This window comes from Brassica rapa, chromosome A07 (assembly GCF_000309985.2).
Source record: "Brassica rapa cultivar Chiifu-401-42 chromosome A07, CAAS_Brap_v3.01, whole genome shotgun sequence".
In the NCBI taxonomy this organism is placed as follows: Eukaryota; Viridiplantae; Streptophyta; class Magnoliopsida; order Brassicales; family Brassicaceae; genus Brassica; species Brassica rapa.
Window position 1 is genome coordinate 21,870,644 of NC_024801.2, and position 27,081 is coordinate 21,897,724.

The 27,081-nt window shown below is 32.6% G+C and overlaps 6 protein-coding genes across 9 annotated transcripts; 5 read left to right on the top strand and 1 right to left on the bottom strand.

Annotated features, from left to right (window-relative positions):
* Nucleotides 1–223: 223 nt before the first annotated feature.
* LOC103868979 (putative nuclease HARBI1) lies at nt 224–7,280 on the top strand. Of its 2 annotated transcripts, none has more exons than XM_033274636.1 (3): nt 224–1,660; nt 1,786–1,861; nt 3,518–7,280. In XM_033274636.1, exon 3 carries the CDS (start codon nt 4,019–4,021, stop codon nt 5,333–5,335), a length of 1,317 nt encoding a protein of 438 aa, XP_033130527.1. In that variant the 5' UTR covers nt 224–1,660; nt 1,786–1,861; nt 3,518–4,018; the 3' UTR covers nt 5,336–7,280. The 2 variants fall into 2 exon arrangements, with proteins under 2 accessions (XP_033130527.1, XP_033130526.1); XM_033274635.1 differs by having other exon boundaries at nt 224–1,654.
* Nucleotides 2,358–3,723, top strand: LOC117125671 (glutathione S-transferase T3-like). The gene is made up of 3 exons (XM_033276035.1): nt 2,358–3,244; nt 3,518–3,656; nt 3,709–3,723. The coding sequence occupies exons 1-3, from the start codon at nt 2,358–2,360 to the stop codon at nt 3,721–3,723; spliced, it is 1,041 nt and encodes a 346-aa protein (XP_033131926.1).
* A 4,170-nt stretch (nt 7,281–11,450) lies between the features above and the next one.
* Nucleotides 11,451–12,536, top strand: LOC103830869 (MLP-like protein 31). Its single transcript, XM_033274661.1, has 2 exons — nt 11,451–11,726; nt 12,005–12,536. Exons 1-2 carry the CDS (start codon nt 11,516–11,518, stop codon nt 12,280–12,282), a joined length of 489 nt encoding a protein of 162 aa, XP_033130552.1. The 5' UTR covers nt 11,451–11,515; the 3' UTR covers nt 12,283–12,536.
* Nucleotides 12,537–12,778: 242 nt separating this feature from the next.
* On the top strand, nt 12,779–17,961 carry LOC108869019 (putative defensin-like protein 121). Its single transcript, XM_018652936.2, has 2 exons — nt 12,779–15,640; nt 15,785–17,961. Exons 1-2 carry the CDS (start codon nt 15,592–15,594, stop codon nt 15,958–15,960), a joined length of 225 nt encoding a protein of 74 aa, XP_018508452.1. The 5' UTR covers nt 12,779–15,591; the 3' UTR covers nt 15,961–17,961.
* A 2,384-nt stretch (nt 17,962–20,345) lies between these two features.
* On the top strand, nt 20,346–22,203 carry LOC108869034 (putative defensin-like protein 119). The gene is made up of 2 exons (XM_018652991.2): nt 20,346–20,907; nt 21,046–22,203. The coding sequence occupies exons 1-2, from the start codon at nt 20,859–20,861 to the stop codon at nt 21,216–21,218; spliced, it is 222 nt and encodes a 73-aa protein (XP_018508507.1). The 5' UTR covers nt 20,346–20,858; the 3' UTR covers nt 21,219–22,203.
* LOC103830870 (protein C2-DOMAIN ABA-RELATED 9) lies at nt 22,019–25,151 on the bottom strand. 3 transcript variants are annotated; one of them, XM_009106687.3, is made up of 5 exons: nt 23,923–25,151; nt 23,644–23,759; nt 22,768–22,863; nt 22,373–22,676; nt 22,019–22,291 (listed from the first exon to the last, which is right to left on the bottom strand). In XM_009106687.3, exons 2-5 carry the CDS (start codon nt 23,755–23,757, stop codon nt 22,248–22,250), a joined length of 558 nt encoding a protein of 185 aa, XP_009104935.1. In that variant the 5' UTR covers nt 23,758–23,759; nt 23,923–25,151; the 3' UTR covers nt 22,019–22,247. The 3 variants fall into 3 exon arrangements, with proteins under 3 accessions (XP_009104935.1, XP_009104934.1, XP_009104933.2); XM_009106686.3 differs by having other exon boundaries at nt 23,863–25,148; XM_009106685.2 differs by having other exon boundaries at nt 23,644–25,151.
* Nucleotides 25,152–27,081: the final 1,930 nt, after the last annotated feature.

Genomic DNA, 27,081 nt, shown 5'->3' on the forward strand with positions numbered 1-27,081 from the left:
ATACTTGACAACCCAAAGTTTCTTTTTACTTATTTATTTATTTATTTTCTTATTTTTTGAAAAATTATTATCGTTTTTAACATAATTGTTCTTTTCGTAGAATAACCATAACCATACAGTGTATTGGGTCAATTTGCTAAGTAACTATCCTGTTCAAAATTATTTGGTTAAATGGCCCAATGGTTAATTTGTAAATAAATGGAATATATTTAGTGTATTCTTGTAATTTATTATATAATAATAATTTAGCATCAAAATAAACTTGTCGATGAAAATGTATTTGGAGAACACTTGTGTAGAATAGAAGTTGTAGTCTGCAACAGTTTTACATGTGCAAAAATAGCATCTAAGTTAGATCTTTAGAAGAAGGTCTACATGTGGCATCGCAGACACATTTTTCTCTTCTGTCCCCTCCTCTTTGCTTTGGTATAAGTTTCACATCACCTTTCTTTCACATTCTCTAACTAATCCATTTTCATATAATGATTAAATAACGAATTTCAGTAAATAATAATTCAATATCGAAAATAAGATCCAAATTTTTCATATAAAAATGAAAAAGCTAACAAAGTAATCGCTCAAAATTTGTGGAGACAAGATGGGCTGGAGACAAAGAAGATCCACCAAGGAGTTGGATGGCTCAAATGGAATTTGGCTAATGGCGTCGAGTGTCTCTATATGTTATTGTTAGGTTTACTCATTTGTCCCGTGAAGTAGGCAACAATCAATTACTCCTTAGAGGAGCATATACTTTAGTCTAGTCTCATCATTAAGCTAATGTATTTTGCTAGGCTTCATGATATACGTTGCTTCTCAATTATTTGTTCAGATAAATTCAAATCTCAATTTAGTTAGTATAAAGATTACCGTGCATGTTATATTACTTTCTATTATATGAAGAAACTATATTATTTTAACTTTCTATTCCAGTGAACTTTTTTATGTATGGGTAAAATTACCTTTTAAGTTTTAAGAACAAACTAAGTTTCCTTATGAATAAATGGTTGAGAGACAGAGAATGTCGTGACCTTCTTGTGACTTTAGGGTGTCCGTATCTTTCTGCCTGCATAACTCATCACTGGACACAACTTCCACGAATAAGTCCAAACACGATTAATTGCGAATTAAATATATAAAAAATCTGTCGTCCTTGCGTTAATTATTAAAGTTTTTTCTTCTCATCGCGAATCAAATAATACATATATTAATAAAGAGTAAGAGCATGTTTATTGCGGTTGTTTAGGAGAGTTGCTTAGGTAAATTAGGATTAAAAATAAATGAAAAACATGAATTAAGCAAAGGGGCGTTGCCTAATTAGTACCGTGAAGCGTCCGTCCCTCGGTGCCACGCGTCGGAGCTTCATTGGATAGAGGAGAGAGAGAGGACACGGATTGCGTCTCTTTTGTTCTTTTCGTTTTTTCTTCTTTCTTTCTTCCTTCTCTCTTCTCCGAGGCGATCAAATGGCGATTTCACTTCTTGACGGTGGCTCTCCTCACCGAAACGGTATCTCTCTCGGTGGGGCTTGTCGGCCAATGAAAACGGCGTTCTTCTGTCGGTTCCTCTCCTCGACCAAGGAAAACAGCGAGATCCCCTCGTGGTGGCTCTTCTCCGAGGAAGCAAAACGGTGACTGCTGATGCTCAGACAAATCGAAAGGTAAAGGTTAGTTTTAATGTTTGAAAATTTCAATTATGCATGTCTTAAATAAATTCAATTAGATTGTTTTCTGTCATATTGAATCATAACGATTTCATGCTTCTGATTTTTTTTTGTCTTTGTGCCTTGAGGTGAATTGATCAAGAGACATGATCGAGGCTGGAACTTTCTCTTTGTCAGACAAAACACCCACGATAGTTAATGAAGGTAAAACCTCTGTCTTGGATCTTTTGAATTGGATAAATACTTGATCTTTGCTCTGTTGAATTGGTTAAACCGTTGTTTTTATTGGTTGGTGTTGTGTGAGTTCAGTTGCGATTGTATTAGAATTTTATTGCTGTCTTGAATTGGTTAGTGTTTTGTGGTTAACTTTCTGTTTGAGTTCTTGTTGTTGAGCCGTAATAAATTGTGTTATGTTTGAACGATAGGAGGTTTACTATAATGAATGCGTTAGGTTAGAGCTGTGTTAAGATAATAAATTAAAAGTACGGTTGTGTTAAGATAATAAATTGAAGTTTTGGTTTGGTAGATATGGATGGTGTAGTGTGATAATTGTGTTAGATATATGTCCACTCGAGTTTGGTTGTGATCAATGCTTCTCTTCCTTCTATTAAACTGTGGCCTTCTCCTCTTTCTTGAACAACCCGAACCCCACTTCCTCTCCTTTGTTCTTTAATTTATCTTTTCTTTTCCATCCTAGGATATGGATTCCAATCCATATAGACATAATCCAAATTTTGTTGATCTTCTAAATAGTCAACAAGATGTGGCTTTTGGTTCCTATGAAGATAGTGTCGAGCTATCTTCAAGCCAAGTTCCTTTTCTTCCCACTCAAGGTACAGCTGATTCGAACTTCGTTGGAAACACTCCTCCTGACCGTAAGGAACGAAAGAAGTGGACGCCTTCGGATGATATGTTGCTCATTAGCTCGTGGTTAAACACGAGCAAGGATGCAGTGGTTAACAATGAGCAAAAATTAGGCGCTTTCTGGTCAAGAGTAGCAGCGTATTTTTCAGCGAGTCAGGTCTCTGGAGGCGAACAGAGAGAGGGAAATAATTGTAAGCATCGATGGCACAAGATAAATGAACAAGTTTGCAAGTTCTGTGGCGCCTATGAAGCTGCAACAAGGGAGAGAAGTAGTGGCCAGAACGAGAATGATGTGGTGAAACGTGCGCATGAAATTTTTTTCAACAACTATAATAAGAGATTTCTCCTTGAACATGCTTGGAAGGAGCTGAGGAACGATCAGAAGTGGTGTGAGCTTTCATCTTCCAAAAACGCAGGAAGCTCAAAAAAAAGAAGGGTTGATGAGGACGGGGCAGACGGTTCAAGCTCTCAACCAAGTGAAACAATGCGTCCAGAGGGAGTTAAAGCCGCTAAGGCCCGTGGTAAGAAGACGGTGGTTGAGGAGAATGCGCAGAAGGAGAATGCGGCCAAGGAGTTTCAGTCTATGTCGTCATTAAAACAACAAGACTTGGTCTTGAAAGATCGCTTGTCTAAGAACATGCTTCTAGACAGTTTAATTAACAAAACAGGACCTCTAGATGATGAAGAACAAGCCCTCAAGAAGAAGCTCATCGGTGATTTGATGTCTAATTAGTTTAAGTATGTTTCAAGTTCTTTAAGTTTGTTGCTTTGTTCTCTTTTAGTTTGTTGTTTGGTGCTTTAAGTTTGTTGCTTGGGTCTCTCTACGTTTGTTGCTTGGGTCTCTTTAAGTTTGTAGGTTAAATGGTCTCATGCTTTTCATGTATCAAAAATGTTCTTGTTCTGTTTTATTAATGAATTAAAATGTTGTGTTCTTGTTCTTCTTATGGTCTCACGCTTTTATTAATGAATTAAAATGTTGTGTTCTTGTTATTGCAGGTGGAAAGAGTTCACGGGAGTGGAGCTGTTGTCAATGACTGGTCACGAGAGTGGAGCTGTTTCTTGTCTTGTAGTGGTCACGAGAGTGGAAGCTTTCGTAGTGGTCATGTTGTTTTCTAGTGGTCACGAGAGTGGAAGCGTTTGTAGTGGTCATGTTTCATGTCATAAAACATGGTCATGTTGTTTTGTAGTGGTCACGAGAGTGAAAGCTTTTGTAGTGGTCATGAGAGTGAAAGGTTTTGTATTTTTGGTCACGGGCACTAGTTGGTCTATTATATATTGCAAGAGTAGCAGCGTAGTTCTCACATCTCTCTCCATTCTCTCCATTGTATTTCTAAATCAAGTCTATTTTCTATTCTCACATCTCTCTCCATTCTCTCCATTGTATTTCTAAACCAAGTCTATTTTCTATTCTCACATCTCTCTCCATTCTCTCCATTGTCTTTCTAAACCAAGTCTATTTTCTATTCTCACATCTCTCTCCATTCTCTCCATTATCCCATGGCATCTTCTTCTCACAAAAATTTTCATGACTCGTTTGATGAAGAATATGATCAATTTTTTGATCAATATTTGGATCAGACATTCGAGAATTTAATCATTGCTAACGGTGATCAAGAAGGCCAAAAGAAGACAAGAAAAAAAAGAGTTTTTATCGAAAGAAACCGTGAAGAAGGTCATTTCCGGTTGTGGAATGATTATTTTAGTGACACTCCAACATATCCAGAAAATCTATTCCGGCGACGATTTCGCATGAACAAACCATTGTTTATGCATATTGTTGATCGTCTCTCAAACGAAGTGGAATTCTTTCGTCAAAAGAAAGACGGTCTCGGAAGGCTTGGTCTCTCTACACTTCAGAAGTGTACGGCAGCCATTCGTGTGTTGGCATATGGTTCTGCGCTTGATGCGGTGGACGAATACCTCAGGCTCGGTTCAACCACTACTCGGTTATGTGTGGAAAATTTTGTGGAAGCAATAATAGATTTGTTCGGCGATCAGTACCTAAGAAAACCAACACAAGATGATCTTCAACGTCTACTTCATATTGGAGAGCTTCGTGGATTTCCCGGGATGATAGGAAGCATCGATTGTATGCATTGGGAGTGGAAGAATTGTCCCACCGCTTGGAAAGGGCAATATGCTCGTGGTTCTGGAAAACCGACTATCGTTTTAGAGGCGGTGGCTTCATATGATCTTTGGATATGGCATGCATTTTTTGGACCTCCAGGTACCTTAAATGATATCAATGTTCTTGATCGTTCACCTGTTTTTGATGACATAATAAATGGTCAAGCTCCGCAAGTGAATTTCTCGGTCAACGGAAGAGATTATCATTTGGCTTACTATCTCACCGATGGCATTTATCCAAAATGGGCCACCTTTATCCAATCTATTCCAATTCCACAAGGGCCTAAAGCAGTTTTATTTGCTCAACGACAAGAAGCTGCCCGAAAAGACGTCGAACGTGCTTTCGGAGTCTTGCAAGCTCGATTTGCCATTATTAAAAATCCGGCACTTTCTTGGGATAAAGTCAAGATTGGAAAGATTATGAGAGCATGTATCATACTCCATAATATGATAGTGGAAAATGAACGAGGTGACTACAGTCTACACGATGTTTCTGATTTTCAACAAGGCGAAGGAAGCGGAAGTTCACATGTCGATCTCACATATTCAACAGATATCCCTACTAATATCGCCAATATGATGGGTGTTCGAACAAGAATTCGTGATAGACAAAAACATCAACAACTAAAGGATGATTTGGTTGAACATTTATGGCGTAAATTTGGACGTGATCAAGATACCAACTGAGTTTCGATGTCTCTTTCAAATTATTATCGTTTGTTTTAGTAATCTTTGTGTTAATGCTTTTATGTTTGTATTTTAAAATTGTTGTTTAAAATGTTATGTTTAACTATGTTTAATTTAATTAATAAATTTTATCTTCTTAAAAAAAATTATGTTTAAAAATTAATTTAATATTTTTTTATTGTTAAGCAACTTAAGTTAAGCAACTACCAATAAACCAGTTTCATTAAGTGTTTCTTAATATTATCTCTTAGCCTTACTTTAATATTTAAATATTCTTTAACAACCACCTAAGCAACACTAAAGGTTGTTAGCAATAAACATGCTCTAAATGGCTTCAGTGAACCAAATATATAAATCCTAAATATGGGCATAAGATTAGGGAACTTTTGGAAGCACTTCATAGGTCAGCGTAACCATTTTTTTTAACAAGAAATTTATTCAGTCTCTCTAGTTAGTACAAGAGTATCTACGGGAAACACGGTAGTATCAAATATATAATTACGGAAAATGGCATAGTACCTACTATATATTACTAGAAGCAATTTTTCGGCTACCAGTAGAGCTGCACGAGTAACTCAGTAAGTCCAAGAACTTTTCCAGATATGGTGAAAATAGCGTCTATGACTTCTCTCAAAACTCTAAAAGAAATGTATCACACGTGTGTATCTACAATCAGGTTAAATTACAAGTCAAACTTTAACATAGTGTTCGTCCTTGATATACGGAATTGCGGGAACGATAACGAAATTAAACTAATATAAGACTTACGCTTCCAAATATCTTTGAGATATGTACTTATCAACTGTTATAGGTCAAAAAGAAGGACACACGATCAACTACACAGATTAGGGAAAAAAAAAAGAACGGTGTTGGTGGAGATATAGCGATCATATTTAAATTAATATTTGATGATATGTTTGGAGTATTGACTAAATGATGGACTTGACGACCTAAATGTTGGACAATCAAACGAATGCAATGATAAACAATCCAAACCGAGCTTAGTTGATGCTTACTACCGGTGTTCAACTCCTTAATTAGCCTACTTCAGTTGCAAGTCGTGTTTTGCATTTTTGCAAAAAAGTGACATAATTATTTTCTTAGTATTATAAAAAAATCGGTATAGAAGTATTTTTCGTAGATATTTTCGTTTTCAATGCTCAATGTAGTAATACCAACTAAACTTCTTTTTGTTTTTGTTTTGAACTTTACCAACTATACTTTCTGTAAGGAGGATAATTGATATAGTCCTCTTGGGAAGATGATATTGTATTAACAAAAAAGAAAAAAAAGAGAAATTCTAATAATGTGAGAATTATTAAAAACAAAACGTAATTCGAAGACAATTTACAAAAACATAAATAGACACACAAATAAGCAATTCGTATGAAATAAACACAATTAATGCTTTAGCATTTAAATACAAATCACAAAACAAATTATTAAATCCATGAATTTTCATAGAAATCAATGAAGTTAAAAACAAAACAAATGATACGTTCATCTATGTAATGCACTGAGGTCCTTTAGTTCTACTTACTACAGTACACTATTTTACGCATCTAACTTTTTTTTTGTTATTCTTGTTCTTCATCAGCAATGCAACAAGTATAATCTCTGACCAATGAGACGAGTCCACATGGACGTTGTCAGAAAACAGAGTAAAAAGTGACGTCAATTCCATTGGTCCATAATGAAAGCACGCGAGACTCAACATGGGCAATCTTCCTAATGCAGTAATACGAACACACATTCCTCTGTCAGTCACTCTGAGTTGTCTCAGAAAACAAACTTTGGATATTGCATACGTATTCTTATTTCAAAATTTGCTCCCATTCTAAATGTGGGAATAACTTCTTCATATATATCTTTCAATACAAACTTTTATATAATAACGAATGCAAGTTACAAAAAAAAAAAAAATTTATATAATATATTTTAGAAAATAATGAAAGAATAGGGAATGGGCCAATGATATATCGTAGTGTCTAGCCAGTCCCGAGTGTACGTGGTTCGTTTATTGAGTTCTCCCAGCCAGAAACTGTAATATCTCATAAAAAAGTACGTCAAAGAAACTGTAATATAACTGTACCTAATATACTTTGCCAGTGAAAAGAATTTAAGTTTTCATATTATATTAAGGATCCTATTGTGAATATTTCATTTCAGGTTTGATAGAACAGAAATGGCTAGCTTTTCAAATTCCCAATCGGAATCAAGTTGCGTGTATTAAGCTATCCAGCCCATTTGAGTTGATTTTAAAATATCAAATTGTTCTTTGGGCGATAAAGCCCAAATCCGTTGTTCGACGACGTCGTTCTAGAGATGCCCGTTTTAGTTAAAATTTTGAAACTACAGAATTTTCAAAAATCAAAATAAAATTAATTTTAGTTATTAATTAATAGTAACTGTTGTTAAAAAAAATTGTTCAAGTTAAACTAAATTTTCATATATTAGTATTATATTTAAATTTCATTGAAACTTACATTGAAAAATAACACATAAATGATTTAATATTTACTATATTTCAGTGCGACTATGCCAAGGAGGTGTCGGAGCTGGGACCCTGGTCAACCTCTTTAGACACAGACACAATGCTATCCTTCAAAGACCTCCTCCAGGCGTCATTGGATTGGAAAATCCTTCCCCTCTATAGACGGGGTAAAATGGGTAGGCTGTCCAATGGACGTTATTGTCCAAATATATTTGGGTTTTCATTAGTTATACCCATATTTTCAGATGGACTTTACATGATCAAAATTGGGAAACCAATTAATTTATGGGTGTTTATGGATTTGGTTAATATGGACATGGGCATGGACGGTCCAAATAAAAAAAATTTCTAGGGTTTCCAAAATTTAGGGGAAAATTGGAAAATTTCATTTCATCGTGAAAGAGAGTTTATGCGACTCCTTTGGTTATCGAAACTGAGTTCCATCGGAGAAAGTCTCTCCGTTCAGTTTCCGTCAAAATCGGAAATCGACTTTTGCCGCCAAAACTGAAAAATCAAGTTTTCCCGCCAAAACCGCAAGATCGAGTTTTTCCGCCAAAACCGAAAAATCAAGTTTTCCCGCCAAAACCGCAAAATCGAGATTTCAAGTTTTTCCGCCAAAACCGCAAAATCGAGTTTTCAAGTTTCCTTGCCAAAACCAGAAAATCGAGTTTTCCCGCCAAAACCGGAAATTTAAGTTTTCCCGCCAAAACCGCGAAATCGGGTTTTCAAGTTTTTCCGCCAAAACCGTAAAATCGAGTTTTCCCGCCAAAACCGCAAAATCAAGTTTTCCTGCCATAACGCAAAATTGAGTTTTTCCGCCAAAACCGTAAAATCGAATTTTCCGCCAAAACCGCAAAATCGAGTTTTCCCGCCAAAACCGTAAAATCCAGTTTTCCCGCCAAAACCGCAAAATAAACCGGAAAATCGTGTTTTCTACCAAAACCGTAAAATCGAGTTTTTCCGCCAAAACTGCAAAATCGAGTTTTTCCGCCAAAACTGCAAAATCGAGTTTTCCCGCCAAAATCGTAAAATTGAGTTTTTTCCGTTAAAACCGCAAAATCAAGTTTTCTTTGCAAGATTAGAAAATCGAATTTTCTTGCCAAAACCGCAAAATCAAGTTTGTCCGTCAAAAACCGAGTTTTTCCGGCAAAACCGCAAAATCGATTTTTTACCGAAAACGCAAAACCGAATTTTCTGCCAAAACTGTAAAATTTGTAGGCTTATAGATTAAAATTAATTTTTTTTTATATGATCTATTATGGATTCCATGGCAGCCCATGTAAACATGGATGTTAGTAGGTCTGGTCCTTAATGGACATGGTTTCTAATGGACAAGTAGAATAAATAGATAAATGGATATGTGCTAATGGACGTGGGCTAACCCAGTTTACAGCTCTAACCCTCTAGGTGTGACCACCAATTTGTTTCCTTGGATATGCTGGAGTTTATGGATTTCAAGAAATCTCTTCATCCTCGAAAGTAGATCAATCTCCTCTCAAGACACAATGATCAAGGTGATTGTAGCTGCGAAGGAATGGGTGTTTTCTCAACTTACACGTAACGAAGTAGCTACTATCTCGAATCTAACTCTCTCAACAACCGCGATAACCTCATATACAATTTTCTACAACACAGACGCATCTTGGAAAGTGAACACAAAATCGACCGGCTTAAGGTGGATCTTTACGAATCAAGAGGGCTCCGAATTACACAGAAGCTCAAGCTTCCAGGATCATTTTCATCTGCTCTCATGGTGGAGACTTTGGCCATAAGCAAAGCCCTAATCCACACCTCCTCTCTCAATTTCACAAATATTTATCTCAGAACAGATTCTCAAGTACTCGTAAGAGAAATCACCATGGATGGAAGACCTTCGGAACTCTTTGGAGTCCTCACGAATGTCTGACTCTCTGGTAATTCCATCACTTTTGGTTTTTCATCTATATCGCTTCAGTTTCATCTCTTGGACCTGTTTTTTTTTTTTTAATTTGGATCCAAAACCATAAACTCTATTTTTAATTAAATGAAATCTTTTAGCTGCTCAAAAAGAATTACTATATGTTCTGTGTATACAAAATTTACTATATATTGTATATGTAACTTTAATTGAAGCGAAGAATTCGGGGAAAACGAAGCCGTCACTATCATGATTTATACGACTACATAATGGCAATAGATCCTCCAAGTCCCGAGAAGGGTGAGGACATAGTGTTGTGGAAGCATGGAGACGATGATTTCAAAGCCACCTTCTCGGCTGCAAGGACATGAACAGGTGAGATCAAAAAGACATAAGATGGAATGCAGCAAGGTAATTTTGTTTCCAAGGAGTACCTAGATACTCTTTCATTACTTGGCTAGCTGTTAAGAACATGTTGTCTACATGAGATCGGATGAGACAATGGAGAATGATACAAGATTGTGAGTTACGTGGAGAGAGAGAGATGAAACAAGAGATCACAGTTTTTTTTTCTTGCCCTTACTCCTATACGATCTGGGAGAGCTTGGTTCGGAAACTTGTAGGCATCAGGATCAATCTGGACTGGCAGTTGACGATGCATCGTTTGCAAAGAATAGGAATGCAAGGTACGGATTCATGTCTGGCCAGACTCTTGTTTCAGACTACAATCTATCATATCTGGAGAGAGAGGAATGCTAGAAAGCACCAAAAGCCTAGGACTTCTACAGATAATATGAGAAAGCTAATCTATAAGGCCATGAAGAACATGATTTGCTCACTCAAGTACAAGCTAAATCATAAACTGGAAAGGTTATTGAGAAGATGGTTTGAATTTACATTATAGAAGTAGAATTTACACTTTCGTAGCATAGCTTTTCAGAAAGGGTTTGATATCTACATAACATTTTTTGATAATTTAATAAATTTGAAATTTAATCAAAAAAAAATAATTACTTTATTTTTTACACTGAACTAAAGTAGTTATATAGTAAAGTTGAGTTTTGTTCTAATCCCACTCTGTTATGAAGTGAGAAATTGAATACTAAATAAAATAAAAATATTTTACTTTATTTTCAGCTTATTTTTATTTCAATATGGAGTGAAAAATGAAGTAAAATTTAAAATATATCAATTTCAAATTCTATTTTAATCTAGAAAATGAGATAGGATTAGAGATGCATAGATTGTACTGTTGTTAGTTCTTAGTTAACGATAGCAAAATATTTGTGTATGGCCTTTTGGTGTTTTAAAGTTGAATTATATCTTCCTTATAACCATTTGAAATTTCATATTTATCGACCAAAAATATCTGATTACAAACTTTTGGTTTTTGAAACATTATAAAACCAAAAGAAAGCAAAAGTTCAAGAAAAAAACAAAGCAGAGGAGAAAAGAGAGCAAAGTTAGAATATCAGAGCTACCTGCTGCCAATAAGTAAGTATATCTGAGCAGAGATTTAACAACTGCGAAAATGAAAGTAACGACGTGCATTATGTGATTGATGAATAGATCAGTTTATAAACAATAATATAAAACAATACGGCAGGTGTAAAATCATAATGATGGGGATGAGGTTCACAACAAATCATGAGATTATTTTAATGATTTCCTCATCAACAGTTACTCAACTATCCCACTACAAATATGGACTAAAGAGGTCACTAGAGAGCTCACTCCTCTCTCATATCCCAACTTTTTTCTCAAGATAAGCAATATCAGAGGTATAAAAATGGCTGAGGCGGCAACAACCAAGGCTACTTTGGTCGGGAAGCTTGAGACAGACGTGGAGATCAAAGCTTCCGCTGGAAAGTTTCATCACATGTTCGCCGGGAGACCACACCATGTCTCCAAGGCATCTCCAGGCAAAATTAAAGCTTGTGATCTTCATGAAGGTGACTGGGGAAAAGTCGGTTCTATCGTCTACTGGAACTACGTTCATGGCAAGTATACTTAATTCATACACTTTTTGCTCTTCTAATCATTGGACTCTAATTCAACCAAGATTAATTAGGTCTAATAATATGAGGTATGCCACCGTCGTCTAGGTCCTTCAGTGGCAATATTAAAGAGTTCTCTAATTAGCCTAAACGGCGATGACCAATATAATTAATACTACCACTTGAATATATGTCCTAATAATAAATTTTTTAACTAACATTCAAGTTATTCTCAAAGTTAAACCTATATAATATATACATTATTAAATAATTTGATGCAGATGGAGAGGCAAAGGTGGCAAAGGAGAGGATCGAGGCAGTGGAGCCGGAAAAGAACTTGATCACGTTTAGGGTTATAGAAGGTGATCTGATGAAAGAGTACAAAAGCTTCTTGATCACGATCCAGGTGACCCCTAAGCATGGGGGGCCAGGGAGTATTGTGCACTGGCACCTTGAGTATGAGAAGATTAGCGACGAGGTTGCTCATCCCGAGACTCTCCTCCAGTTCTGTGTTGAAGTCTCTAAAGAGATCGACGAACATCTCTTGTCTGAGGAATAGTGGAGAGTACTCCTCATGTGACGTATATCCTATCAGTACTTGTGTGTGTGTGTGTGTGTGTGCATGGTTGAAGCATGTTGGTTTCAGTAATTAAAAATTCAATAAATAATGATTGTAGAATATATTGAGTGACATATGAAATGGAAGTGCTGTATTATATTTATACATATATGTATTCTACTTTCTTGTTTGTTTAAGTGTGTTATTTTTGTCTTTAATAAAACTATAAAGCATGTGATATATGTTTGGATCAATAAGCCTCATTTTTCTACTTTCATATAATCTTTTAACAGTAGTGTTTTCAAAAAAAAAAAATAATAATCTTTTAACAGTAACAAATAAATATCCTGGTTTGAATTTAGGTAATAACATCGTGATGAACTAGCACAAACAACTAAGCTACATATCATGGTTTTTGCTTTCATATATAGAGTTACGATTTAAGAACTCTAGATTTGTATTGCACAGTATGGAGTTGTAAAAAGCACATTCTACGAAAACAATATTTGTAATGACGCAAAGAAACATAATTCACCTTTTCTAACTGTAAGTGGTGAAATTGTGACATCGTCTCAGTCCCATGGAACATCTTATCAGTCCCAAAAACAAAGACTAATTCTTGAACCTCTAGATTCATCAACCAATAGGATTATGTTATTTAAAATTTGATATCTTTTATAAAAGGAAACAAAATATTGTCAAGTTATATTCTGTTTTTAAAATAAAAAAATAAAAAATAAAAAATAAAAATAGTTGTAATTACAAAAAAAATATTTTTAACGTCGTCAGGAAAAACTAAACCCTAAATCCTAATCCCTAAACCCTAAATCCGAAACCCTAAACCCTTGGATAAATCATAAACTCTAAATCAAAAACACTAAATACTAAAACACTCAAAGGTTTAGGATTTTAGTGTTTAGTGTTTTTGATTTAGAGTTTATGATTTATCCAAGGGTTTACGATTTATCCAAGGGTTTAGGGTTTCAGATTTAGGGTTTAGGGATTAGGATTTAGGGTTTAGTTTTTTGCTGAAAACGTTAACAATATTTTTAAAAAAAAAATTCTTTTGTAACTACTATTTTTTTACCTTTTTATTTTAAAAACATAATATAACTTGACAATATCTTATTTCTTTTTTTAAAAGATATCGAATTTGAAATAATAAAATCCTATTGGTTGGTGAACCTAGAGGTTCAACTTAGTGGGTGAACCCAAGAATAACTCCAAAAACAATTTGGAGATGGATTTTCTCATAGAACTATTTTTGGTAATGGCCTTGCGCTTGAAAGTATGAATGATATCTACAAGGAGCTTGCTACCCTATAGTCTTTTGGATGGATCTGAGTAATTTTCTCTATAGTCAGTCCCTTTTAAATTTTAACTAGTTTCTGACCCGCCCTTTCTAGGGCGGGCATATTTTTTGTTTTACTTTATTTTAAAAAATTTTAATTTTCGTATTTAAATTTTTTTGTAACGATATTTTTTATTTCTTTAATCATATTTGTGTTAATTTTTTTAATTATTACTAATAAATACATAAATATAATTAAATTTGAAATTTGTTGCGATATTTTGTATTTGATAATCATTTTGTATGTTTCATAAAATAACCCGTAGATAATCTTAATAGTAAAAACATCAAATTGTTGTCATATATAATAACTTTAGTTAACCTTCACCTTTCCATTAAGGCATTAACATTAAACTGTCGCCATATTTAAACAACTTCTTAATGTATATATTTTATCTTTATTTCAAATCATAACTGTTGCTATATATGATAACTTACAGAGAAGTGGATTCCACCTTTTGTGGAAATAAGGTCGATGATAGTATTAAAAAGCAGTAAGAAATGTAATGAAATATATATTGATTGAAGTACTCTAGCGGGTATATTCAAACAATGCAGTTATCAATAGGTCGATGATAGTGTTATATCTTTTATATGCAGTCATAAAATAATTAGTTGGACTACACCTATATCAATAGGTCATGTTCCTGTTTTAATAGAATAGATAAAAATCATCATACAGACCGTAACTGGTAATTTTTTTGTTTGGTAAATCGGTTTTCCTTGACGTTCCTTTTTTTTTTTACGGAAAACACTTTAGTTTTTCATCATTATTGGTTAAGCATAGCAAATACATGTCTTCCTCCTACTTGTCTACATTAATCCCAGAAAATGCGTTATTAATGTCTTATGCTGATTCTTATAAAAGTAACATACGCCTCAATTAGTGAATGTATCTGAAACTAAATCACAAAGCGAACCTTTCAAGACCTCTTTATACCAACAAAGGCCAATCATTCCAAAACCTCTGCCTTTCTTGTTCATAGTGAATGTATTCTTTTTCTTTAAAACTCAGCGGTTGCCCTGAATTCACTTTATAAAAATAAATGCCTTTTAAGAACTTACGAGTAATTAATTCATGCTTGACAGTTTTTTATTTATATTTTGGATTCGAGGTTTTAAAATAAAAAGTATGAAAGCTCTTTTTGTTGTTATCAAGTATAACTTGAAATTGGATGGGTAGACTGATGACTGGTGCGCATATTGAATTTCAGAAACTGTCGTCTTACTTTAACATAATTACACTCACAGCTGTGCTGATCGAACGATGCTTCACTCGAATGTTAAATAAAATGCATGAGAAAGATGAGTTTACTTGGAACACAATAAACGTACGTTGCATACTCTCGTTCGAGGAAACTGGCTGATGCTAAACAAATGATTAATTTTGGAAAGTAAATATAGACTGGAGCCTGCTGTCCTTTCAGTTTTCATTTGGAGTTTTTTTTTGAAAATTATAGCTAAATTTTGATCTAATGTTTTCAATATTTGTATAGGAATGGTGATGCAAGAAACTCTATTTGATTTTAATCCTTTTTAATCCCAAAAAAAAAAACTCTATTTATATTAACTACTAATTGATTTGTTTCCCTTATTCCAAATATATTTCTTTCCCTGTATTTAAATATATATTAACTACTAACTGGTCTGTTTCCCTATTTCAAAATATATTTCTTTCCATGTATCCAAAATATATATTAACTACTAGTTTATTCGTTTCCCTTAAGGACCCTTTCCCTTAATCCGAAGTATCTATTACTACTTATTCATTTGTTTCCGTGTATCCAAAATATTAACTACTAACTGATTTGTTTCCCTATTTTATTTCATTCCATATACCATTTTTGTAAATATATATATATACCTAACTCTATAAATATAATATGTGTGTACACTACTATTACCCATTATATTGATTTATTCTTTAAGAAAATTCTCTCCAAACTGTATCGTCAAAAATGACTAAAGCCTCAATTGTTGCTTTCTTCATGATCATCTTCCTTCTAGGTTTGTTTACATTTACAATCTTCTAATCATATAAAAAATTCTGTATTTTGAAAATAGTAACTATTCATATTTTCAACCATTTACTTATTTATCTTATTATATTTATAACTAAAATTTGAACTGATGTTTATAATCTTTGTATAGGAATATCAATGCAGGAAACTCAAGGACAGCAAATGTGTCACGATCTTGCAATAAAATCGAACTGTAATGATGGCGCATGTACCAATCTGTGTAAGCTGAAATGGAATGGAAGCGGCTCGTGCTTTCAAAACCAACAAGTTTTCAGTTGTTTATGCAATTTTATTTGCAAATTTTAAATTTATTTATTTTTATCTACATGTTGCAATTTATAATTTATCTATTTAAATTTATAGTTAAGAGTAATAATATTTTATTTTGGCGTTTATTTAATTTTATATGGTTCCGTTTTCTAGCGGGAACGAAAACGGTTTCTGTTGAAATCAATTAAATAAAAAAACAAATAATTCCATTACAAAAGCATGAGTAAGCGCACTCTGTTTTGCTTATATTGTAACTTTTAGCTTACATAACGAAGCTATTATTACATACATACTACCACATAGAACCATTAAGATGCTTATTCAAAGTCGCCTACCACCTGGAATCTTAATCCATTCAAGCTGAATCTCGACTTCACCGCACTCGACATTCCTCACTCAACACAAGAATCATGTCCTGAACGATCTTGCCATTATGATGGAAGATTCTGCTCTCTTCAGACAAGCAGTTTCTCTGGTGGGCAGGACTCTCTTGATCTCTGTTCCACCTTGAATTTCTTGCAAACCTCTAGTTTATGAACCTCTAGGAACGGCTTGATAATGATCTGCGCATCTCCCATCTTATCGTGCGATGTAAATGTATCTTTATCATACACTATCTGCACTCATAATAAATCATTTAGAAACACTGTTAGACAGTATAATACGTTGGAACTTGAGATGGATCTTGGTTATTTTTTTCTGACAATGTAGAAAAGCTAACATCGTTGACCTATCTTTGCGTTTGTTGGTGCAACGCTATGCATTTCTTGTTGTTGCCATTGTATTTCTCTGTTTCTTGTTGCCATTATATTGCTGTCCAAAACTGAAAAATTGATAATAATATCTGTACATTTTTTTTTTAATTCCTCTTTATTTATTTTGCAAAAGACAAATTACAAAACTTTATACCTACCTTTACCAAAAAAAGAAAAGGTGCAGGGACTTAACAATGCCCTTAAAAGATACTTAACCAAGTACCCAAATAAGTGAGAGAGGAGCTGCTTGTGATTCTCATGTTCCTAGAAAGAGGATCAAGCTTCAGTCTGATGGTTTGTTTAACTTCTTGAATGATGGCTTGAGGGGGTCTACTCACGCTGGAGTGGAGGCGACTATTTTTTTCCTTCCAAATCATGTACACAACCGCTTGGAAGACGAGTTTTGTGATCAAGAGGATGTTAGGATCTGTTGAAGAAGTCTTTAGCCACCTGAGACAATCTTCAAACCCTGTGGGAGGATTAACTTGGATGCGTGAGCAGAAGTACATCCATATCTCAGAACTGTATACACAATCAAAGAACAGGTGCTGTCTAGACTCTGCACAACCGGAACTATCTGTACATTTTTACCAAAATAAAAAAGAACGCTATGCATTTTCATTACACTTCAAAAAAGCAATCCTGCAAAAAGTTTGTGTAGATATACAAATACAAATTCATCTATCAAGATCCATATATTTTGAAATTCGATGTGGATCACGAGCTAACTCTCATGTAGGCTTAGGTATTTTGGGTATTATTTCGGTTAGAGTCGGTTATTTAGAGTATTTCGGTTTGGATATTTTTGGATCATTGTCAGTTCGGATAATAAATCTAGTTTGGTGCCGTGGTCTTAGTTCTTTCTTTAGAATTTAGGCGGTAGATACTTTGACTGTGACATGTTTTTTGCGGTGATTTATTTTCAAAGACATTAAGAGCACTAAATAAAAGTTTTAGAAAAAATAAATCATAACTGTTTCACAAAATATCTTTACACAATTTTTACAGCTCTTTCCAATCACCCTATATTTAGTGATTTTAAAACTTTGAAATAATTCTACATCAGTAAAATATAAAGTTGCAGCGATAAAATCTACTGTTTAGATTTTAAAGTAAAAAATTTGAAGTTACACTCTCTACCAATCAAATCTTTAAATTAAGGATTTGTTTTATTTCTTTAAGAGTAAAAAAAAAATATATATATATATATATATTAAGGATTTAGGGTCATATTCAACGTGACAACTACCAAAGCAGCTTCTTTAAAGAAAAAAAAAAAAAATCTGATGAGACAAATACAAACTCGTCTTTCCATAAACATAAGAAGAAAAAGACCACCACATCTTTAACGTCTCTCTTTATCATGTCTGCATCTTAGTCCAATTGTTTTGTTTGCGTCCATGATGTCTTCTTCGATCCTTAGAGAACAAAATGCTCGCATTTAAATCACGATAAAAACAACTAAAAAACAAAGATTGTTATCAAACATACCTTCGCGTCCAAGACCACTGAAGCCTGGACCAGTAGTCAACTTAAGCATGATCTCTATTTCCCCACACTCCATATTCCTTAACCTAAGAATCATGTCTTGTATGATCTTCCCATTGCTCCAAGTGATGCTGCTCTCTTCAGCCAAACAGTTGGTCCTCCCTGGACGGATCCTCTTGATTGCACAACCATTGGGGAGCTTCTGCAAGTCCAACTCCATCTGATGCGCTTCCACGAACGGCCTCAGGTCTATTTCCGCATTACCCATTTTGTCATCTCCCGAGAATCTGTCTTTATCATACACCGTCTGCATAAACAGAAGCATGATATGAGCCAAAGGTCATGGAACATTCCTTTTGTGGGGAAAAATTCTAAAAGAAATGCATCAACAATGTGAAGCTAGTAGCTTAGGCTAGCAATGGAGTCAACCCACAGAAACATATTGCCTGTAAATTATAAAACCGTTGTAATAGCATTACCATACGGATTGGATCAGTCACATCTTTGATGGTAAGGGCCAGTTGTTCGTCCCACACTGGATTACATTACTATTTATCACACGAGTCTTCAGTTTCTGAAGAAATGACATAAAATGGATTTAACCAAATGAATTACATGGTAGAAATGGTGATAGAGAGAAGCAAACACAAAGACACAATCATCTGAGCCAAGTCAATCATGCCCCTTTTCAAATTTCTTAAAACTCAGATGACATTTATCTATTTGATACCGTTAACTAGCTCACTCGTCACTAGATGACCCATCAACAGGACTACGTAATAGAAATCCTCATGCACCAATTACGATAAGACTAATGTTTATTAGCTTTGGGAGATTATGGCCCTTCAACAAGAGTATGCATGAGCCTAGACATCAGTCATTTCCAAAAACCCATGGTATTAGTTTTGGGAGATTGACCTGACCCTTCAACAAGATAGTCGACTAAACGTTGGTACGGATTTCAATGTAATAAAAAAAACAAATGCGATCAGTTTAACAAGATTGACCCTTCATCCAGATTGTATACCGTAAAAGTAAATATAGTTTGTCATTTAACAAAGAAGACATCAAAACGAAGATCAAACTGATATCTTTGTCACTTAGTGGACGCCAAAACTGTCACATGGTAAATCAATCAGTCTCACAGAACTATTTTTGGTAACGGTTTTGTATATGAAAGTATGAATGATATCTACAAGGAGCTTGTTACCCTATAATCTCTTGGATGAATATGAGTAATTTTCTCTATAATCCATCCCATTTTATTTGTAATGAAAATCATCATGCAGGCCGTAGGCTTATCCATCAAATCCAATTCGACACCAAGTTCCTTGTGATCTATATTTTTATACTTTGTATGTGCTACAACTATCCAAAATATATTTTTCAAATTAATTGTCGTTATTAACATATGTTAAACTTTATTTACACCAAGTTCCTTGTGATCCTTAAATTTTTTTGCTACAACTATCCAAAGTATCAAATTTTTGAGCTGCAACTCTGACTAAATTTTGATACTAATTGATTTATTTCCAGTATCCATAATATATATACTAGAGTTTGACATGCACGTTCGCACGGATACTTTTCATTTTATAAATGTATAACTTTGATATTATCATAACAGTTTTAAAAACATGATTTATATTTCAGGGTTCTATATTGTGTAATTCTTTAATCTTATTGTTTATGTTTATTATTTGACATTATTAAAATATAATTTTTTTTATACATTTTACTGTTTTATTAATTGTTATTATATTTTTGAGTTCGATAAAATAAATTCATAATCTGAAATAATCAAATAGAAAATAGAAAATATTTTTCAAAATAATATATTGCTGTGAGTTTCAAATAAATAAAAAGATAAATATATATTTGTATATATAAAAGTTTATCATATGTTAATAATTTTATTTTTGTATAAGAATATCACATAGTTTACAAAGTTTAACCCGTTTTAACAATGAATTAAAATTATTTAAATGAAAGTATTTTTCAAAAATAAAATAGGTTAATTTATTAATTTAATATAATCTTTTCGTATTTGATTCTTATAATATTTCTATTTAAAAAAATAATAAAGACTATAAATATAAATTAATAAAAAATACTATATAAGTTTTATTTATTTTAGTTTTATAATAAAATTTTAATTACCATTAATTTATAATAATACTATATTACTAATTGCAAAATTAATTAGCGTATTATTTAATACAAATATATAAAAAAATTCAGTAGGATTTTTGTATATTTTATCTTAACAGATTTTGTTATAACTAATGATAACATTCAAATATATTGTTAAAATTAATTTATTATTAATATATTTATTGATTATTAAGATTTCCTAGAGATGTTATATATTTGATTGATTAATACAAATAATCAAATATATATCATATTAAGTAATTAATTCAATGATCCTATTATGACTTCTCAATGGTAGATAAAAACAGTGACTCTATTTTAATAGAATAGATTTTTTTTCAAAAAGATCCATAATATATATTGACTACTAACTGATTTTTTTATCTATTTCCTTATTGCATACCATATACCATTATTGTAAATATATATGTGTATATATGTATGCATCTAACTCTATAAATATAATATTTATGTACACTACCATTATAAACGTTGCTTTGTTCTTTCAGAAATTCTCTCCAAACTGTAACGCCAAAAATGACTAAAGTCTCTATTTTTGCTTTCTTCATGATCATCTTCGTTTTAGGTTTGTTTACCTTTACCATTTTCTAAGCATATTAAAAATATATTTATTTTGAAAATAATCACTACTCCTAATTTCCACTATGTACCTATTTATCTAATTATATTTATAATTTTAAAATTTGGATTAATATTTTTATAGGAGTGGTGATTCAAGAAACTCAAGGACAAATGTGTCATGCTCTTGGAATGAAATCAAACTGTAATGATGGCGCATGTGCCAATCTGTGTAAGCTGAAATGGAAGGGAAGCGGCTCGTGCTTCTCAAACCAGCATGTTTACAGTTGTATATGCAATTTTCCTTGCAAAATTTAAATTTATCTATCTTTATATAGATGTCATAGTTAAATGATTTTGCTATCTTTTCTAATTTTATATGGTTTGGTTTTCTCGCGGGACAGAAACGGTATCGGTTGAAATCAATAAAATAATAAACATTTCCATTACAAAAGCAGAGGAGTATTCTGTTTTGATTATATCGTAACTTGTGGCTTACGTAACGAAGCTATTATTACACACATACTACATAGAGAACCATTAACATGCTTATTCAAAGTCTCCCACCACCTGGAATCTCAATCCGTCCAAGCTGAATCTCGACTTCACCGCATTCAACATTACTCAACACAAGAATCATGTACTGAACGATCTTTCAATTATAGTAGACGATTCTGCTCGCAAGTGTCAGTTCCTCGTTCCACTCTGGGTTACCGTCTTTTCCATATTACGACTCTTCAGCTTCTTGCGAAGTTTCACGAATTTTAAACAACGATAAGAAGGCATGCAAGATATAAACCCTAAAATGAAAAAAGAATTCATATACTAAAGCTATTTATTTTTTCATCTCTATAGGCTAAAAGTTAAATATCTTAAAATGATTATAAATTGATATACGAAGAGTATAAACAGCGATATATAAATATAATGACATCATAGCTAAGCGAGTCTCGTCTAGCGAGATTGATCCCTTCACTCGAATTCTCATAAGATGGTGGAACTTGCAGGTGTGTGTTGGTGAAACGCTATACATTTTCATTACATTTCAACAAAATATTTGGGTAGATACTACAAATATAAATTCATGTTACTTGAACAAAAGAAGAAACTTGAAGAGGTTCTAGAAATTCAGGGTTTGCTTTATTTCTTCAATAGTAAAAACATATACAAATATATAGTAAGGGTTTATGGTTATATTCAACATGTACAACTAAAGACCGAAGCAGAGACTTCTTACAAAACCAAAAAAAAAATCTGATGAGACAAAGACGAACTAGTCTTTGCATGAACAGAAGGAAAAAAACCAACAACCACATCTTCAATGTCTCTGTTCATCATTTCTGCATCTTAGTCCAATTGTTTTGTTTGCATCCATGATGTCTTCTTCGATCCTAAGAGAACAAAATGCTCGCATTTAAATCACAAAGAAAAAACAACTTAAAAAAAACAAAGGATTGTTATTATTAACATACCTTCTCGTCCAAGACCCTTGCAGCCTGGACCATCAGCCAACTCAAGCATTATCTCCAATTCACCACACTCCACATTCCTTAATCTAAGAATCATGTCTTGTATGATCTTCCCATTGCTCCAAGTGATGCTGCTCTCTTCAGCCAAACAGTTGGTCCTCCCTGGACGGATCCTCTTGATTGCACAACCATTGGGGAGCTTTTGGAAGTCCAACTCCATCTGGTGCGCTTCTAGGAACGGCCTCATGTCTATTTCCGCATCACCCATCTTGTCATCTCCAGAAAATCTGTCTTTATCATACACCGTCTGCGTAAACAGAAGCATTATATGAGCCGAAAGGCAAGGGCAATCTGCTCTTGTGGTGAAAGATTTCCAAAAGAAAAACGTGAGAGCTTACCATACGAATTGGATCAGTCACATCTTTGATGGTAAGGGCCAGTTGTTCGTCCCACACTGGATTACAGTTACTATTGATCACACGCGTCTTCACTTTCTGAAGAAATGACATAAAAAAGGATTTAAACAAAATGACTTACACGGTAAAAATGGAGACAGAAAAAGCAAAACATAAAGACAAAATCATCTGAACCAAGTCAATCATGTCCGTTTTCAACTATCTTAAAACTCTCAGATGAGTTGGAGAAATGACCCTTCAACAGCATTATATGTAATAAAAATGTTCATGTGCCATTTACAATAATTAATTAAGACTAATGTTTTTAGCGTTGGGAGATGATATTGTCCTTCAACAAGATTATGCATGAGTGTAGACATCTACCATTTCCAAGAAAACCAATGCTATTAGTTTTGGGAGATTTGACCCTTCAACAAGATAGTCGACTGGACATGTACCGGTTTCAATTTTTTTTTTAAACTAATGTTATTAGTCTAACAAGATTGACCCTTCACCCAGATTGTGTACCTCAAAAGTAAATGTAGTTTGTTGCTTAGCAAAGATGACATAAAACAAACATCAAAATGAGATCTTTGTCACATGGCAGGAACCATAACCATCACATGGTGAATCAGTCCGTCACATTGTGTCTCCTCCATGTGACTAACAAGTCTATATGATCTAGAACTCTTTCAAATTTACTCTAAAGCAATAAGATTTGCTAAGGTTAACACAATTTGCTATAATCTTTAGATAGCTTAAGAGATTGTATCCAATGCAAAAAAATATGTCAAGGTTTCACATTTACTACAAAAGCAATAAGCTTTGTTCAGTAAAGAATCAAACCCAAAAACAAATGAATCCCAAAACAAAACAAACCTGATTAGCCAATGTGACAACAACATAAGGATCACTGGTCGTGGAATCACGAATCGCGAGATTAATCCCTCTTTTCACATGAACTCTCATAACCCCTAGCTGTTTATCCTCCATTGCTGCATATTCCACCCAGAAACAAACAAAAAGGTTTAAATCTTTTTTTTTTTTCAAATCAAGCGAGACCCACATGAGATATTGAAGAAGGACACAAACCCTAACCTGGATTTGATATAATTTATAAAACTGGACGTTGTTGCTAGAAAGATAAGAGAGTTTTACAAGAAAAATCGACGTTGATTCGATGAGGACTTCCAAAAACAATATCGACAGATCCATCCGTTGTTTTCGGATGACCGATTTCATCGCTGCTCCTTTGCTTTCTTTAGGATTCTTCCTTCCTTCGCATTTCTCACACATGACGTATCCTTCCTTCTTCATTTGTTTTTGTTTTATGTTTTAGTCCCTATATGTTCTATTGATTTACATTTTTAACCAGTAACTATTGCTTGCGATATTTTGACTAAAAGTAAAAGCTAAGAACCAAACTAAAAGAAGAAATAACGAATTAAGAACTACTCGAATCAACCAAATGAGTTTTATGGTTCTTAATGATAAATTCATAATCAATTCTATTAGAATTATTCAATACCAGAAATAACCGATGTTTAACCTAATAGGAATATTCGAATGCTGAGGTCTAGTCAACAATTTCTTTATATATTTCAAATGTACATATGAGTTATTGTATGTGGCTAAATTAGTACAAGTCACTAGGTTATAAACTTTCAGATTGGTGTGTTTCATGTGTTTTTATCGTACTATATATTAAAAACAAATTATAAATAATTGAGAACGACCGGAATGATTGTTATTATTATTTTTGTGTGAACTGATAAAATAGCTATAAGCGAATTTTAAGATGCGACTGACATTTTTGTATATAAGAGATTGTATATTATTATGTAGAGGAATGGTACGATTTAGTCTAATATAAAAAAAAATAACGTGTGGCATGTTGAAACGAATGGACTTACGTAACTTTGAATCTAGAAGAGTTGGGGTTGGCGTATGATTGAAATCAGTGGACATGATGAACTTGGGGGAATCTGGCTAGTGACTAATTGAACAGACAGAGTGGCTGGACAATAATTAAAGAGAAGCCGTTTCCAATTTTATTTCGTTTTGTTGTATTCTTCCTAATCGTACGTCTGAAATTAATATCATAAGCTGTCACATTATATACTATTATTTTCTATGGTTGATATTAATTTCGAATTAGCTCTTCAATCTCTAAATGACCTGCTGTTTAGTCATATAAAGGAATATACTATATGCCCACTCCTTGTCTTTGACTTAAAATAAATCTAAAAGTTGGCCGTTTCTTCGACTGGTGTATATATCTTATATATTAAAACAGAAGTCACAACCTTGATTCATGTGTGATTTTTTAAAAAATAGACCTAATGGACCTATACATAGAAATTCATACTATATTTTAATTCAGACTAATAATAAATATAATTTTTAAAATATTTTAATCATAGTATCTTTTGATATCTTTTTATTTTAAATATAAATATATTTATTTTAAAATTCTAACAAATCTGTTTAAAAAGATTTTTACAAGATCTTCATTTTTGAAATTATACTTAAATATTTTCACTAATTTCGAAATTAGTTTAAAATATTATTATACATTAATATATTCAGTTATATAAAATGAAAAATAAAAAAATCTATAATATTTTAGTTATTATATAATCATAATCAATTATATTAAATTAAAATTATTATATTGAGCTAAATATAATAAAATTGTATTAAATTTATATATTTATATATTTTACTTTCGTAATTATAAAATATTTATGTTCAAAAATAAAATCTAATATGTTGGTAAGATGGGTTAACATTATCAAACTATATAATACATGTATAAAAATTAACATGTATTTCTTTAAAGTTAATAATATAAAATATTTGTAACTACTTTAATCATAATATATTTTCATTTTAAATATAATATATATTTATATATTATATTTTAAAAATTCTAATAAATCTGTGTAATATTTAAACAATAACTTAATGTATTTTAAGTTATCGTTTAGAAATAAAAATAAATAAATTATATCCTATTTTATCTACTTTTATAGTCATGATCATGTTAAAATATAATTATTAGACTAAAATAAATATGATAAATTTATATTCAATTGATAAATTTATAAATTTTATTTTCATAAATATAAACTATTTATTTAAAATATAATATGATGATAGAACGACTTAAAATTAACAAACTATATAATACATGTATAAAAATTATCATATCTTACACTTTTATAGATACAATAATAAATTATCTAAAATGAATAAGCATAAAAATATTGGTAAAAAAGAAATTCAGTTTTGAAATACGTGTCAGAATTTAGCATAAATTAAATACAAAATATTTTTTAAATATATTTTCTCATGAATATATTAATTTGCTTGATAACTAAATGCAAATACAATAAGATAAATATATAATAAGAAGTGGCAAATACATAAGGTTTAAACAATTAATTAATTATAACATGTAAATTATAAAATTATTGTATTTGAAATAGTTATATAAATATTTAAGTATATGATTAACATTAAAAATATATACCACTTATGTTCTAAAACAATAATTTATGTATAGAAAAGTGAAAACAAACACCCGTGCGGTTGCACGGGTCAAAATCTAGTGATGTTTAAATATCTATTAACGTACAATTTATTTTTAACTTACATGTAGTTTTTTTTTCTGGTCATCAAGGCTCTAATATAATGGTCACAAGGCCACTATCATAGCTTTCATATAGGAGGTTGGACTCCAGGTAAATTAGGAATGACCAGTGGTGAATCTAGCTTGAAGACTATGGGTGCAAGTGCACCCACTGTTATTTAGATATTTAGTGTTTTACCTTGAACATATATGGTGAAAGTGGCTTATTTGGTTATTATGCACCCACAATTATTCAAGGATTCCCCTCTTCTTATTATCTATATTTATTTTGCACCCAGTGAAGAGAGAGTCTGGCTTCGCCCCTGGGAATGACATGGAAGATTTTGAGCTACTTCGCCATCTACTCCTACCATGTATTAAATGTAGATCTTTTGTTTTCTTTTTTTTTTTGGTGAAAGTGATTGTATAATATTGTAATGAAACAAAAATATTTCCATAACCCACAAAAGATATAAATCTACTTATAAGTGTATAAATCTTGCATCCAGTTGCTAGTTTAGATGCATATCTAAAACCACTTTTATCAACTAAAAATGTTACAATGGACAAACTAGAAAACAAAAACAGAAAATTTGAAAAGTATATCAAATCAACAAACACTTGAAACTTGAGTTTATACCGTCATGTATCATTAATATAAGTACTAAATTGTCGGTTTAGTT